General features: G+C 50.6%; 1 protein-coding gene across 6 annotated transcripts in view; it reads right to left on the bottom strand.

Moving 5' to 3' along the window:
* DOT1L (DOT1 like histone lysine methyltransferase) overlaps nt 1–5266 on the bottom strand; it is a 62416-nt gene extending 57150 nt beyond the window's left edge. For 3 of the 6 annotated variants that reach the window (XM_047777627.1, XM_047777628.1, XM_047777629.1), the window contains exon 1: nt 4968–5266. In XM_047777627.1, the coding sequence (XP_047633583.1) occupies nt 4968–5048 (81 nt within the window). In that variant the 5' untranslated portion in view covers nt 5049–5266. The remainder of the gene's footprint in view (nt 1–4967) is intronic. The other 3 variants (XM_047777631.1, XM_047777632.1, XM_047777633.1) reach the window with 3 other exon arrangements.
* Between the last annotated feature and the right edge of the window lie 8756 nt (nt 5267–14022).

Genomic DNA, 14022 nt, shown 5'->3' with positions numbered 1-14022 from the left:
ACCAGGAAACTCCCAGTTTGCTAAATTTTTTTTTGTCTTTTTAGTGCCACACACGCAGCATATGGAGGTTCCTAGGCTAGGGGTCCAGGTGGAGCTGTAGCTGCCAGTGTGCCAGATCTGAGCTGCATCTGCAACCTACATCACAGTTCACAGCAACGCCGGATCCTTAACCCACTGAGCGAGGCCAGGGATCGAACCCTCATCCTCATGGATGCTAGTCAGATTCATAAACTGCTGAGCCACGGCGGGAACTCCCCAGTTTGCTATTTTAATAACAACCTTATATTTCATCCAGAAGTTTCCCTCTCACGGGTTTATAGGATGGAGCAAAGGCGGGTGGTGAGGGAGGCACCGAGGGGCCACACAGGAAACCCCTCTCCCCCCCTTCTTGTTTTCTGTCTCCTAGGGGTCCTGTTGCTCGGTATTCCCCAGTGCCTGTGCCTTGTCTGCTTGGCTATAGGATGACAGTCATGTTCCTTTTTCCACCTCAGGGTGGTGCCTGGAAGCCTCTTTGGCACCTTCTCTGTCCCTTCAAGCTGTTCCTCCTGTTCCCACCAGCCAGGTCTCTCAGGCCTGTGGCATTGAGCAATACCCCGAGTGTTCATTGAGGCCGTGCTGGTGTCTCATGTGGGTCCCTGCATCCAAAGACGGACCCCTGGAGTTCCCTGGTGGCTCAGTGGTTAAGGATCTGGCATTGTCACTGCAGCAGCTTGGGTCACTGCTGTGGTGTAGGTTCAATCCTTGGCTCAGGAACTTCCGCATGCCAAGGGCACACACGCACACAAAAAGTGGACCCCAAAACACTCTATCTCGACTATACCAGAACCAATTATATCATCATGTAGTTTTGTAAGGTACCACCACTGGGAGAAGCTGAGTAAAGAGAACACAGGATGTCTCTGTTATTTCTTATAGCTGAGCAAGAATCTATGATTACCTCAAAATTAAAAGTTTAATTAAGAAATAAAAGAGGAGTTCCCATCATGGCATAGTGGAAACGAATCCGACTAGGAACCATAAGGTTGTGGGTTCGATCCCTGGCCTTGCTCAGTGGGTTAAGGATCTGTCGTTGCTGTGGCTGTGGTGTAGGCTGGCAGCTGTAGCTCTGATTGGACCCCTAGCTTGGGAACCTCCATGTGCTGTGGATGCGACCCTAAAAAGAGAAAAAGACAAAAAAAGAAAAGAAAGAAAAAAAAAGAGAGACTGGTGGGGGCAGGCCCCCTGTAGCTCTGTCACCTCCTCCCCTAATACACATCCAAAAAGTTCTGGCTGCCTCAGGCTCCCCCCACCAGGAACAGTACACAGCCGGCAGTTGGCTCTTGGGGACCAAAGCTAACAGCCACACACATCAGACTTTTCTGACTATCCTTTCCTCTTTTAAGGTGGCTACTTCACCCAAAGAAAGCCATCAAAGGGTTAATCTGCCTTGTACCTTAGATGGATTAGGCAGGACTCACAGCAGAGGTAAGATCAGAAAATACTCCGTGAGTCACAGGGAGGGATGGCTCACTCGGCCAGCCGCCCACTTCAGCTACTACTCACAGCCGAGTTAAGGGCATGACTGCTCAGCGGGCATTCATCAGAGACTCGTGGGCTCTCAGGAGGAAGCCGGGGGCGGGGACAGTCACCCTGGGCTGTTCCACACCCACAGCCTGGGTGAGTCACAGAGGGAAGGACCACTGCACACCCTAGCAGGCTCTCGCCCAGACCACCTGCTCCCTCTGAGCTGAGACTCCGTTTTTGCACCAAAAGAAGGGCCATCCTGCTTTAGAAATGCCACCATGAGCTATAAGTCGATATTAGGGAACCCGCGGCCACAGACGAACAAGTCCCGCTCTATACCCCCGCCCTCCTATTTGTCAACTGAGCTAAAGCCCGTTTTCAAGGCTGGACATTTCCGTGTGTGGCCGGTTGTGGCTGCTTGTACTTCCCCCTGTGGATGTCCCCTCCTCAGAGAAGCCACCCACACCGCCTCCAGCCCCTCCCTCTGGGACCTCAGCTGATATATGCCTGATAATACACCTCTACTGGACTTCTATGTTTATAGATTACCTCCCAGCCATCCTTTGTTTGTGTTTCTTGAGATTAAGAATATTGTCTACTACCCTCTGTGTCCCCTGGAACACAGTGAGTTATTCCGGAGGTACTTGGAGAATGAATGAATCAATGAACAAACAAGCTCAGTCATTTCAAAAGTGTGGTCACATGAGTAATCTGACCTTCTGAAAAGTCGAGCTTCTGAAAGTAGCCCATTTTCTTAACGTATTCATCACCAAGTCATCATAAAATAGGAACTCTTAAAAAGCACTGCCATCTCATTTCCCGTGAGATAGCAAGATTCCTCAGGGGGGACATAGAAGGGTAGCAGATGTCACCATAAAGCCTGAGGAAGGTTGTGGCTCACTAAGCACTTCACGGGGTCCTTGTGACCACTGGCCTGGTAGTGAAACAGCCACAGCAGGAATGGCTGCTGACGTCAGGTGGAGCATCAGGCAAGCAGCGTACACCCACACCCTGCCAAGAAAGACCCAGCCAACAGGGGAAAGACACTCTCCACTTCAGAACCACCTGCCACCAGAAAGCCAGGTCCCAACCAGGGCCTGGATACACGAGGCCTTATTTACAAGAGTTACAAATCTCTGTGGCTTCGCTCTGCCCCAAATAAAAGTTGGTGATGGGGACAACACGACCACCTCCAGATGAACTTCATCTTAGTTTCAAGTGCCTGAGTGCTGGGCCATTGTGGCTTTCTAAACGCTTCCAATACTCAAACATAGCAATTTTTTTTTTTTGTCTTTTTGCCATTTCTTGGGCCGCTCCCTCGGCATATGGAGGTTCCCAGGCTAGGGGTCGAATCGGAGCTGTAGCCACCAGCCTACACCAGAGCCACAGCAATGCAGGATCTGAGCTGCGTCTGCAACCTACGCCACAGCTCACGGCAACATCAGATCCTTAACCCACTGAGCAAGGCCAGGGATCGAACCCACAACCTCCTGGTTCCTAGTCGGATTCATTAACCACTGAGCCACGATGGGAACTCCCACACATAGCAATTTCTAAGACGCCCAAGTGTTTTTATTAAACGTACAAATAGCCAAGACCCCAGTCCCACTTCCGAGTATTTTCCCAAGTGAGGTGAATATTCAACTTCACATGGAAACCTGCCCCAGGATATTTATAGCAGCTTTCCCCCATCCCTTCAAAACTGCAATCACCCCACAAGTCCTGCTACCCACAGGTGAAGGAATGGACAAACGTAAAATGGAAACACAGCAAGATAAAGAAGTGACTTCTGATATTAGCAACAATACAGTTGAATCTGAGATACGTTTTGCTGAGTAAAAGCAGCCAGAATCAAAAAGCTACATGCTGTTGCTTCTATTTACCTGGCTTTCTGGAAATGCCAAAAAGAGAGATGAGTGGCTAGGAGGCTAGTGGCCAGTAGCAGGTGGGATAATGGAATTGTTCTGCTGCCTGATGGTGATGATCTGTCAAAACTCCTAGAACTGTGTGCTATGTGAACTCTACTTCATGTCTACTGAGGATAAAGAAACAATTATATTTTGAAAAACGCACCGGCCAGCCAACCAGCACCCGACTTGTGCAGGAACAGGGCAGGCAGGTGGATCAGCTGGAGTTTTGAAGGCTCTCCCCCACTTTCAGTTTCCGTTCCCTGGGACACCTCCCTGCCCTGCCCATCGCTCAGGCCACCCGCCTGGGCGACTGGGAGCTGCCCAACCGGAAAAGCCAGAGCCCGGGCACAGCCGCGCCTCCGGGCGCAGGAAGCACAAAAATAGAATGCGCCGGTGCGCGCAGCAGGCTGGAAACCTCCGACCTCGGAGAACCGCGGAGAACCGGGGCCAGCAGCCAACATCGGCTCCCGGGCGGTCCCAGCGTCTCGAACCCGCCCCTCGCCGCGACGTTTCCAAAAACTGACACATTCAGAGCGCGCGCGGGGGGCGGGGCGCGCGGGCTTCCCCGCTGGGTCCCCTGGAGGCCGGTTTCCCCGCAAGCCGAGCGCGCGAAAGGGCGCCCCAAAGGCGCCCGCCCACGGCGCCTCCTGCGCTTTTCCCTCCCGAAGGCGCGCTGCCCAGTCCAAGCGTGGACCCTGGGCCACGGACACGCGCAACACGCCGCCACCAGGGACGAGAGGCCCAAGCACCCACCCCGCGCCCTGCATCTCCGGAATCACCGGGGGACGCCTTTGTAAATTTCCGCTCAGCCTGTCATTTTCCAAAGCCCACTCAAGAACAGGCGACAGAATGCCTCCTTTCCAAGGGTCTGGCCAACCCACCCACTCAAATTATGGGACAGAATGCCTCTTCTCCAGGGGTCTGGCCAGCCCACCCACTCAAATTATGGGACAGAATGCCTCTTCTCCAGGGGTCTGGCCAGCCCACCCACTCAAGATCGGGGAACAGAATGCCTCCTTTCCAAAGGTCCAGCCGGCCAGTCCTGCCACTCAAGATTAGAGAAACAAAATGTCTAATTAAAACAAACAAACAAACAAACAAGCCTGGAGAGAGGAAAGAAAAAAGGGTGTCGTCAAAAATAAAAAAGATGAACACGATGACAGCGCCAAAAATAAACTACCAGAAAAGAGAAACCCTACATGTCAAATCCTAAAGTACGAGAAGGCAAGCGGGCTGGCGGTCCAGGCCCCGAGAGCGACGGGGGTGCCCGGCCCTACGGAGGCAACGGCAGCCCGGCTCGGGCGCTCCTGGGAGGCGCGGGGTTCCCGCGGCTGCGTCTGCGCCCCGGGCTGGCCCGGGCTCCCCGCTGCCCGCCCTGCGCGCGAGGGCTGGAAACGGCCGCGGGGACCCCGGCGGGGCGGGAAGAGGGGTCCCAAAGAGGGTATGGGGACTAGAGTCGCTCAGTTTCTCGGTGGGCCCAGTGAGCACCGCGGGGGGCGGGGGTCCGAGGGTCCAGGGGGAGGGGCGGCAGGGGAGGGGAGGGGCGGCACTCACGTAGACCGGCAGCGGCCACGGGTAGACGGCGGGCTCGGCCCCCACGGGCGACTTGAGCCTCAGCTCCAGCTTCTCCCCCATGTCGGCGCGCGCGGCCGCCGCACCATGCTAGTCGGGCGGTTGGGGGAGGGGCGGGGCGCCGCCGGCGGGGGCGGGGCGGACGGGCGGAGGAGGGCGGGCAGGCGGGAGGCTGAGGGGAGGGGGCCTGGCCTGGGCCTCAGCCGCCGCCGCCGCGCTCCCGTCCGGCCCCCGGCTCCCTCTTTGTGATCACAGGCCCGGGGCCTCCAGCGCCGCCGCCATCTTGGGCCGGCGTGAAGCGAGCACAATGAGCCGGGGGCAGGACTGAACCACTCGCCGAGCGCGCGCGGGGGGGGTCCCTGCGCGAGACGGCGGCGCGCGCCCGCTGCCCCGCCCGCAACGCCGCGCGCCCCCCCCGCCGCCCCGCCCCTTGGGCTCGCCCGCTCGCACGCACGCACGCACGCACGTCCTCGGCTGCCCTCGGTCGCCCCCACCAGCCCGAAGGGGGGCGGTGGGGAGACCCTGTGGGGGCTGAGGGTGGAGGGGTGGGGAACCAGCCCCCTCCCTGTAGTGATTAAACTATAATTCCTCATTAAATGGTACAGCCAGAGTCTTGGGTTCTGCTCACAAGGATGCCATTTGTTGAGTCTGTACTAGGCGCCAGACCCTGGGCACGCAGTACTGGCAATAAGTAAATGCCCTGCCCGCATGAAGCTGCCATTTTAATTGGAATAGCAGTGACGACAGTCAAGGGGGAAAGTAAAGTATGAAAGTGAAGTATTGTCAGTGCCACTGGGATAGTTAATCTTATGTGTGGCTCCTCTGGGACTCGGCAAACAGGTTGTTCCAAGTGTGGCGAGGGACGTATTTTTCAGAAGAGATCAGTATTTAAATCAGTCTTTTTTGTGTGAAGGATACTGCCAACCTCATGGTGTCGGTGGGTCTCGTGTAATCAGTTGAAGGATTAAAGAGGGAAAAAATAGGGTCCCCTAGAAAGAGGGAACTCTTCCTCCAAAGGCCTTTGGACTCTAGCTGCAACACCAGCTCTTCCTTTGTCTCCAGCCTGGAGTCCTGCCCTGGAGATTTCTGACTTGCCTGCCTCAGAGTCACATGAGTCAACAGTTTTTTGGAATTCCTGTTGTGGCTAAGTGGGTTAAAACCCATATTAGTATCCACAAGGATGCAGTTTGATCCCTGGCCTCACTCAGTGAGTTAAGGATTTGGCCTTGAGACAAGCTTAGGTGTAGATCACCGATGTAGCTCACACCTGGCTATGGCATACGCCAGCAGCTGTAGCTATCATTTGACCCCAGGAATTTCCATATGCCACTGGAGTGGCTCTGAAAAGAAAACAAGCAAACAAAAACCTCCTGTCTTTTATTTTATGTATAAATACTGAATAGAGAGTTCCCTTGTGGCACAGTAGGTTAAAGACTCAGCATTGTCACTAAGCAGCTTGGGTCACTGCTGTAGCATGTGTTCAGTCCCTGGCCTGGGAACTTTCACATGCTGTGGGTGTGGCCAAAAAAAGATGCCGAATATATACACTCCTATTTATTTGTGTTGGTATGTTTGTATGTATATGTGCATATATAGTGCAGTATCTTATGTATGTACATTTATGTGTGTGAGCATATATATTGTGTATATATATAAGTACTACATATAGTATATATACAGACCTATATGTGTGTATATATTCTATATTTTATGTATGTGTATTTATAGTATATATTATAAATGTTAATATACTGTATATATACATACCTATATATACATTTAATATAGGTGTGTATATATACAGTATAATTTATACATAGATGTGTATATTGTTGTATACCTGTATTGTATATGTTGCATAGGTATTATATGTATATATGTGTATATGCTATATATAGAGACACCTGTATAAGTATTTATAGATGTATACAAATACATATATTTATACCCAGGTGTGTATTGTGTATATACATTGTACATATGTATGTGTGTATATATTATATATAATAGAAATATAGACTGTATATATATATAGTACATAAAATGTGTATAGATTTCTATATGTAGGTGTATATGTGTGTATATATGTATGTGTATATTATATATGTATATATGTATACTATATATGTAAATATGTATATTATATATTGTAAATATGTATATTATATATACTATGTATATTATACCTATGTACTGTTTTTGTGTGTGTATGTGTCTATATATGTATGTATTGTGTATGTTGTATATATTATATATGTTTATATGTGTATATGTATAGATACAAACTAGTTGTTTTGTATGTGTATATATAATGTATATTTGTGTGTGTGTATTGTATATATACTCTATATATACACACCTGTATTTTGTTTTGTTTTGGTTTTGGCTTTTTTGACCAGCCTGAGCCATGCAGAAGTTCCTGGGCCAGGGATCAAACCTGAGCTACAACGGTGACAACACCGGATCCTTAACCCACAGCACCACAAAAGAACTCCAAAACTTGTATATTTTTCTATACGTGTATATTTATGCATGTGCATTGTGTAATATATACACACATACTATGGATTCCGTTTGTCTGGAGCACCCTCACTGATGCAGACACTAATGACAGTTGAGCCCCTGCTCTGTGCCAGCCAGAAAGCCAAAGGCTTGTCCTTTCAGTGTCTCACTTAAGTGTCACAACCTCTTGGGGGGAGGGGTGGGTGATGCCACTCTTCCCAGGTGAGTGCCTCTAGGTCAGAGAGGAGCAGACCTAAGGGGCAGGAGGCTATTTGGAGCCCAGGTGGAGTTTTAACAGCTGTGCGGCCTAGCAGTCCCCAAGTCCTCCTGGTGGCTGCTCACAAGGACTGAGCAGGGAGGGACCAGAGCTGAAAGAGGAGATGGGGTAGCACTCATAGGTCTGAAGTCCCAACCTAGGCTGGCTCCCTAAGGGTGCGGGGCTTCCTCAGAGCCGATCTCTTTCTGAAAAAGCATCCATGCTGCACTTATGTGCATGTTTGCCCCACAAAGCTTTTAAAAACAGATGACCCTGTTTGTAGGGAGAACATGTTGGGAAGTTGCAGGGGTTATGGTGTAGCGGGGAGGGCAGGGGGCTCAGAAGATAAGCCCAACTCACAGGGCCAGGAGGGACTCAGCTAAGCACAGCCTTCGAGGTCCCAGAGAGAAGAAGGGTCCCTGTTCCGCCCTGCTCAGTGCTCAGCGACCCTTCCCAGCCTGTGAAGTCCAGAGCCCCTCCCCCGTCCCCAACCAGGGAGGAGAGCCAATGGCCTCAGCTCCCAGGATCCAGCACTAGGAGCTATTTTTTTTTGTCTTTTTTTTTGTTGTTGTTGCTATTTCTTGGGCCGCTCCCACGGCATATGGAGGTTCTCAGGCTAGGGGTTGAATCAGAGCCGTAGCCACCGGCCTACGCCAGAGCCACAGCAACGCAGGATCCGAGCCGCGTCTGCGAACTACACCACAGCTCACGGCAACACCGGGTTGTTAACCCACTGAGCAAGGGCAGGGACCGAACCCGCAACCTTATGGTTCCTAGTCGGATTCGTCAACCACTGCGCCACGACGGGAACTCCCATTAGGAGCTATTTTAAGCTATTTTAAGCTTTCATCCCATAGGGCGCAGTCAGAGCTATTGTCTCAGGAAATGCTCTGCCTGTCTCTCCCCCTCCCTCCCTCCCTGCCTCTAGCACTTTGTCCCCTCCCCTCATTCTCTCCCTTTTTCTCTCTCTGTTCACCTCCCCCTTTCTGCAGAGACCCCCCAGGGTATTCTCCAACCCTGACTCAGGCAGCCAACCAGAGACAGATTCACAGACAGCTGTTCCCTATCCCACTTCTCCCTGTGCCCACCCCCCACATTGGAGGGATGTCAGAGTAAGCCCCGGTCAGGTGGTACCCTGGGCCCAAGGCCAAGGGCACCTGCTTCCTTAGACTCCTCCCTCCCTCTGGTGTCACTGTCTCATTTCCTCCAGAACCTTCCCAGACTCCCCCAGACAAGGCCAGGCCCAGGGTGTGCCTTCAACCCCGCCCTGACTCACAGGAATTCCAGTCCTGACCTAGCCTTCCCCACCGGGAGAACTCTGCCTGGTCTCTAGGACCTTAGAGGTCATGGGCCATCACTATTGCTGTTGAAATTGTTACTTAGCTTAGATAGGTTACCAACACCCCCCTCCCAGTTTGTTCAGGACTGCCCAGGTTTTTAGGGCTGGAAATCTGAGGGAAACCTCAGTACTGGGGAACCTGGAAGGGCCAATCAGCCTATTTAGGATGGACCTTTCACTTAATCTCCCAACCCTCGTGGTTTGCGAAAGAAAGGGAACCTCCCCCTTCCTTCCTTCATTATAGCCTTCATTCCATCCGTTCACACTCCTTTTGTTCAACTCCTTTATTCTGCAGATTTAAAAAAATTTTTTGTTTGTTTGTTTTTTTGTTTTTTTTGGTTTTTTTAGAGCTGCACCTGTGGCATATGGAGGTTCCCAGGCTAGAGGTTCAACCAGAGCTGTAGCCACTGGCCTACGCCAGAGTCACAGCAACACCCAGATCCGAGCTGCGTCTGCGACCTACACTACAGCTAACAGCAACGCCGGATCATTAACCCACTAAGTAAGACCAGGGATCAAACCCGCAACCTCATGTTTCCTAGTCAGATTTGTTTCCACTGCATCATGAGGGGAAATCCTATTCTGCAGATTTTTGTTGTTATTGTTTGGCCACATGCAGAAGTTTCTGGTCCAGGAATTGAACCCTTGTCACTGCAATAACCAGAGCCACTGCAGTGACAACACCGGATCCTCACCCCACTGAGCCACGAGGAAACTCCATTCAGCAAGTGAAGCATCCTACTACATAACAGACACTCTTCCAGGTGCTGGGAATGGGACAGGGCCCCTGTCCTCACAGAGCAGCAAACAATAAATTGAAAAGGTGTGATTTATTATTTGGGGATGTAATATCTCAGGGACCGTTGAAGGAAGGGAGGCCCTGGAGGGAAGGGGCAGCTTCAAATGCAGGTGCCGACAGGATAGGGCCAGACCTCACCCAGGGCCAGGCTGGCTGCTGCAACATAGCTATTCTCACCGGGTCATCCTGCCACCATCCCACCCCCAGGACTTTGGTGACTTCTAGGGAAAATCTGTAGTTGTCACAATTGGAAGGGAAGTTCTCCTAGAATCAAATGGGTGGAGCCAGGGATGCTGCTCAACCCCCACAGTGCCCAGGATGCCCCAGAGGATGATCCCTACCCCACCCCCCAATGCCCACAGTGCTGGGGGAGACCCTGCACTAACATCATTCTGATCTGTTTGTGCCACCAGAATCCCTCACAAGCAGGGACTCATCCTGGGCCACCTCTACAGCCTGAGGTGGCCTAGAGTGGAGCATTGGGATGTGGACGCCCACCCTCCCCCCAGCACCCCAGGAGTGATGTGTCCCTGTGCAAGTGAGCGCTTCCTTGAGTCATTTCCTCTCATTACCATCAAGGTCCCTGTTGCAGGGTGGGTTCCCTGGAGGTGACACTGAGAGCAAGGACTGGAGCGCAGGCTGTTGGTTGGAAAGGTGCAGAGAACAGCACGGGTGGCTGGGGGGTCAGTAAATCGGGGAAGAGCAGGTGCCCAGAGGGTGACTGGAACTTCTCTGTCAGAGAGACTCTGGGCCACCTGCACACACACACGCTGGAATTGGCCCACTGAGGGCGAAGGAGCTGGAGTACTCACACACCAGCCCCATCATGAGTTAGGAGTGTGGTGGGCACTGCAGCTATGACTTTCTAGGCATCTAGCCTGCCACCGCCCTGGACTAGTGTTCAGGGACAACATACAGACACTGGTTGTTGGAATCTCGAAATGGTCATGTCTGGTAGAAAAGACCGCAATACCAGCAGAGGCAGATTCAATCCATAACTGACCTGGTCCATCCACCCCTATTGTGATGCCCTAGGCCACAAACTTCCTGCTGTAACCATGGTCTTCAACTCCAGAGCAAGCCACCTGCAGACCAGCCACATCTTCCCAAGGCTGGCAGTTCTCCCTTGCTGCTGATCGCAAGACATTCAGATATCAAAAATGTAGCCATGACTGGAATTTCCCTAGCAGTTAAGGATTCGGCATTGTCACCACTGTAGCAGGTGTTCAGTCCCTGGCAGGTGTTCAATCTTCTGTGTGCGGCAGGCGAGGCCCCCGCCACCAAAAAAATGTGACCATGAAAAGAAACTCAGGCATGCACAAATCAAAGAAATACCATCTTATCTCCATTAACTACAGGTTTAATTTTAGAACAGCTTAGATTTACAAAAAAAGTTGCAAAGGTTGGTACAGAATGTACAGAGACCCTGCAGACCCTGTGCCTGGTGCCCCTATTTTCAACAGGTTACATTACTGTGATATGTTTGCCCCAGCTAAGAAACCAAGATGGATACAGTATTATCAACTGAAGTCCATTCTTTATTAGAATTCCCTAGCATCCTTTTTCTGTTCCAGTCTCCTCTGGGCAGTGACAATTTCTCAGACTTTCCTGGGTTTTAATACCTTGAAAGTTTTGAGGAGGAACTGGTCAGGTATTTTGTCCTTCCACTTGTTTTGTTTGTTTAGAAAGAAGTCTATTAAACTAGTCACTTGGTAACTAATCTGTGTGCTTTTTGGTTGTATGTTATACCTCAAATAAAACAAAAGATGGGAGTTCTCTGGTGGCACAGAGCGTTAGGGATCTGACGTTGTCACTACCATGGCTCAGATTGCTGCTACAGCTCAGGCTGGCCGGGAACTTCTGCATGCCATGGGCATGGCCAAAAAAAAAAAAAGGAGAGAGAATAAAATAAAACCAGATTTGGGATGATGAGAATGTAAAATGGTGCTAACACTGTGGAAAACAGTTTGGTGGTTCCTAAAAAGTTAAACATAGAATCGCTATGTGATCCACTAATTCTACTCTTAGGTAGAGAGCGAAAAGAATAAAAAACAAACTCAAACGGATATTTGCACACCCATGTTTGTAGCAGCACTATTCACAATTTTTATTTATTTATTTTGTCTTTTTGCTATTTCTTGGGCCGCTCCCACGGCGTATGGAGGTTCCCAGGCTAGGGGTCTAATTGGAGCTGTAGGCGCCAGCCTACACCAGAGCCACAGCAACGCAGGATCTGAGCCGCATCTGCAACCTACACCGCAGCTCACGGCAACGCCGGATGGTTAACCCACTGAGCAAGGGCAGGGATCGAACCTGCAACCTCATGGTTCCTAGTCGGATTCGTTAACCACTGCGCCACGACAGGAACTCCACTATTCACAATTTTTAAAAGGCAGAAACACTTCAAATTTCCATCAGTAGATGAGTGGGCAAATAAAATGTGGTTCCTCCATACAATGGAATATTACTCAGCCTTAAAAAGGAAGGAGAGTCTGACATCTGCTACACCATGGATGAACCTTGAGAACATGATGCTTAGTGACAGAATTTGAATATAGGAGGACGAATACAGTCTGATTCCACTCCCAGAAGGTCCCTAGAGGAGTCAGATCCACAGAGACAGGAAGTGGGTGGTAGGGCAGGAGCTGGGAGAAGGGATAGGGAGTCAGTGTTTCATGGGGACAGAGTTTAAATTTGGGAAGATGAGAAAGTCCTAGAAATGATGGTGGGGTTGGTTGCACAATAATGTGAATGTGTTTAATGCCACTGAGCTGTGCACTTAGAAATGGTGGAGATGGTAAAGTGTAATATTATGTGTATCTTACCGCAATTAAAAGAAAAACGGTGGGGGAGTTCCCGTCATGGCTCAGCAGATGAATCTGACTAGTATCCATGAGGATGCAGGTTTGATCCCTGGCCTCGCTTGGTGGGTTAAGGATCCAGTGTTGCCATGAGCTGTGGTATAGGTTGCAGACGCAGCTCAGATCTGGCGTTGCTGTGGCTGTGGCTAAGGCTACAGCTCCTATTTAGCCCTTAGCCTGGGAACCTCCACATGCCACAGGTGCACCCTAAAAAGCAAAAATAAAATAAAATAAAATAAAATTTAAAAAGGAAGGAAAACAGTGGTAGCAAATACAATCATAGTAACGAGGGATTTTTTCAGAATTTTGTTTTGTCTTTTGTCTTTTTAGGGCCACACTCTCGGTGTATGGAGGTTCCCAATCTAGGGGTCTAATCAGAGCTATAGCTGCCGGCCTATGCCAGAGCCACAGCAATGCCAGATCTGAGCCGCATCTGCGAACTACACCGCAGCTCTCAGAATTTCTTATGGCAGGCCCTACCCCATTCTATTTTTTTTTTTAGAGACTTTATTTTTTTGTTTGTTTTTTGTTTTGTTTTGTTTTGTTTTGCTTTATCTAGGGCCGCTCCCACAGCATGTGGAGGTTCCCAGGCTAGAGGTCGAATCGGAGCTGTAGCCACCGGCCTACACCAGAGCCACAGCAACGTAGGATCCGGCCATGTCTGCAGCCTACAGCACAGCTCAGGGCAACGCCGGATCCTTTAACCCACTGAGCAAGGCCAGGGATCGAACCCGCAACCTCATGGTTCCTAGTCAGATTCGTTAACCACTGCGCCACGAAGGGAACTCCCCTACCCCATTCTATTATAGAAAGACATAGAGAAGAACTTGAATTTCCTTTTATCATGGCTTCAACGTCCAATCCATACAGGGTTTTTGTTTTTTTTGTTTTTTTGTTTTTGTTTTTTTTCGTTTTGGGCTGCACCCGCTGCACATGGAGGTTCCCAGGCTAGGGGGCAAATCGGAGCTACAGCTTCCAGCCTACGCCACAGCCACAGCAACACCAGATCCAAGCCAAATCTGCAGCAATGCTGGATCCTTAACCCACTGAGTGAGGCCAGGGAAGAAACTTGCATCCTCATGGATACTAGTTGGGTTCTTAATCCAATGAGCCACAAGAGGAACACCCCTCTGCTGGTCTTAGCAGGGTCACTCACTTCTAGTGCCCATTTAGCAGGTGGAAGGCAGGCTGGTTGCTCTAGAGGGTTTCAGCTGGGCTGGCTCCTCTCTGATCTCTGTCCTCCAGTAGGCGAACCAGACTTCAGTACATCCTGATGTTCC

The sequence above is a fragment of the Phacochoerus africanus genome, chromosome 4 (genome assembly GCF_016906955.1).
Source record: "Phacochoerus africanus isolate WHEZ1 chromosome 4, ROS_Pafr_v1, whole genome shotgun sequence".
Lineage (NCBI taxonomy): Eukaryota > Metazoa > Chordata > Mammalia > Artiodactyla > Suidae > Phacochoerus > Phacochoerus africanus.
This window is presented reverse-complemented; position numbering and strand designations above follow the sequence as displayed.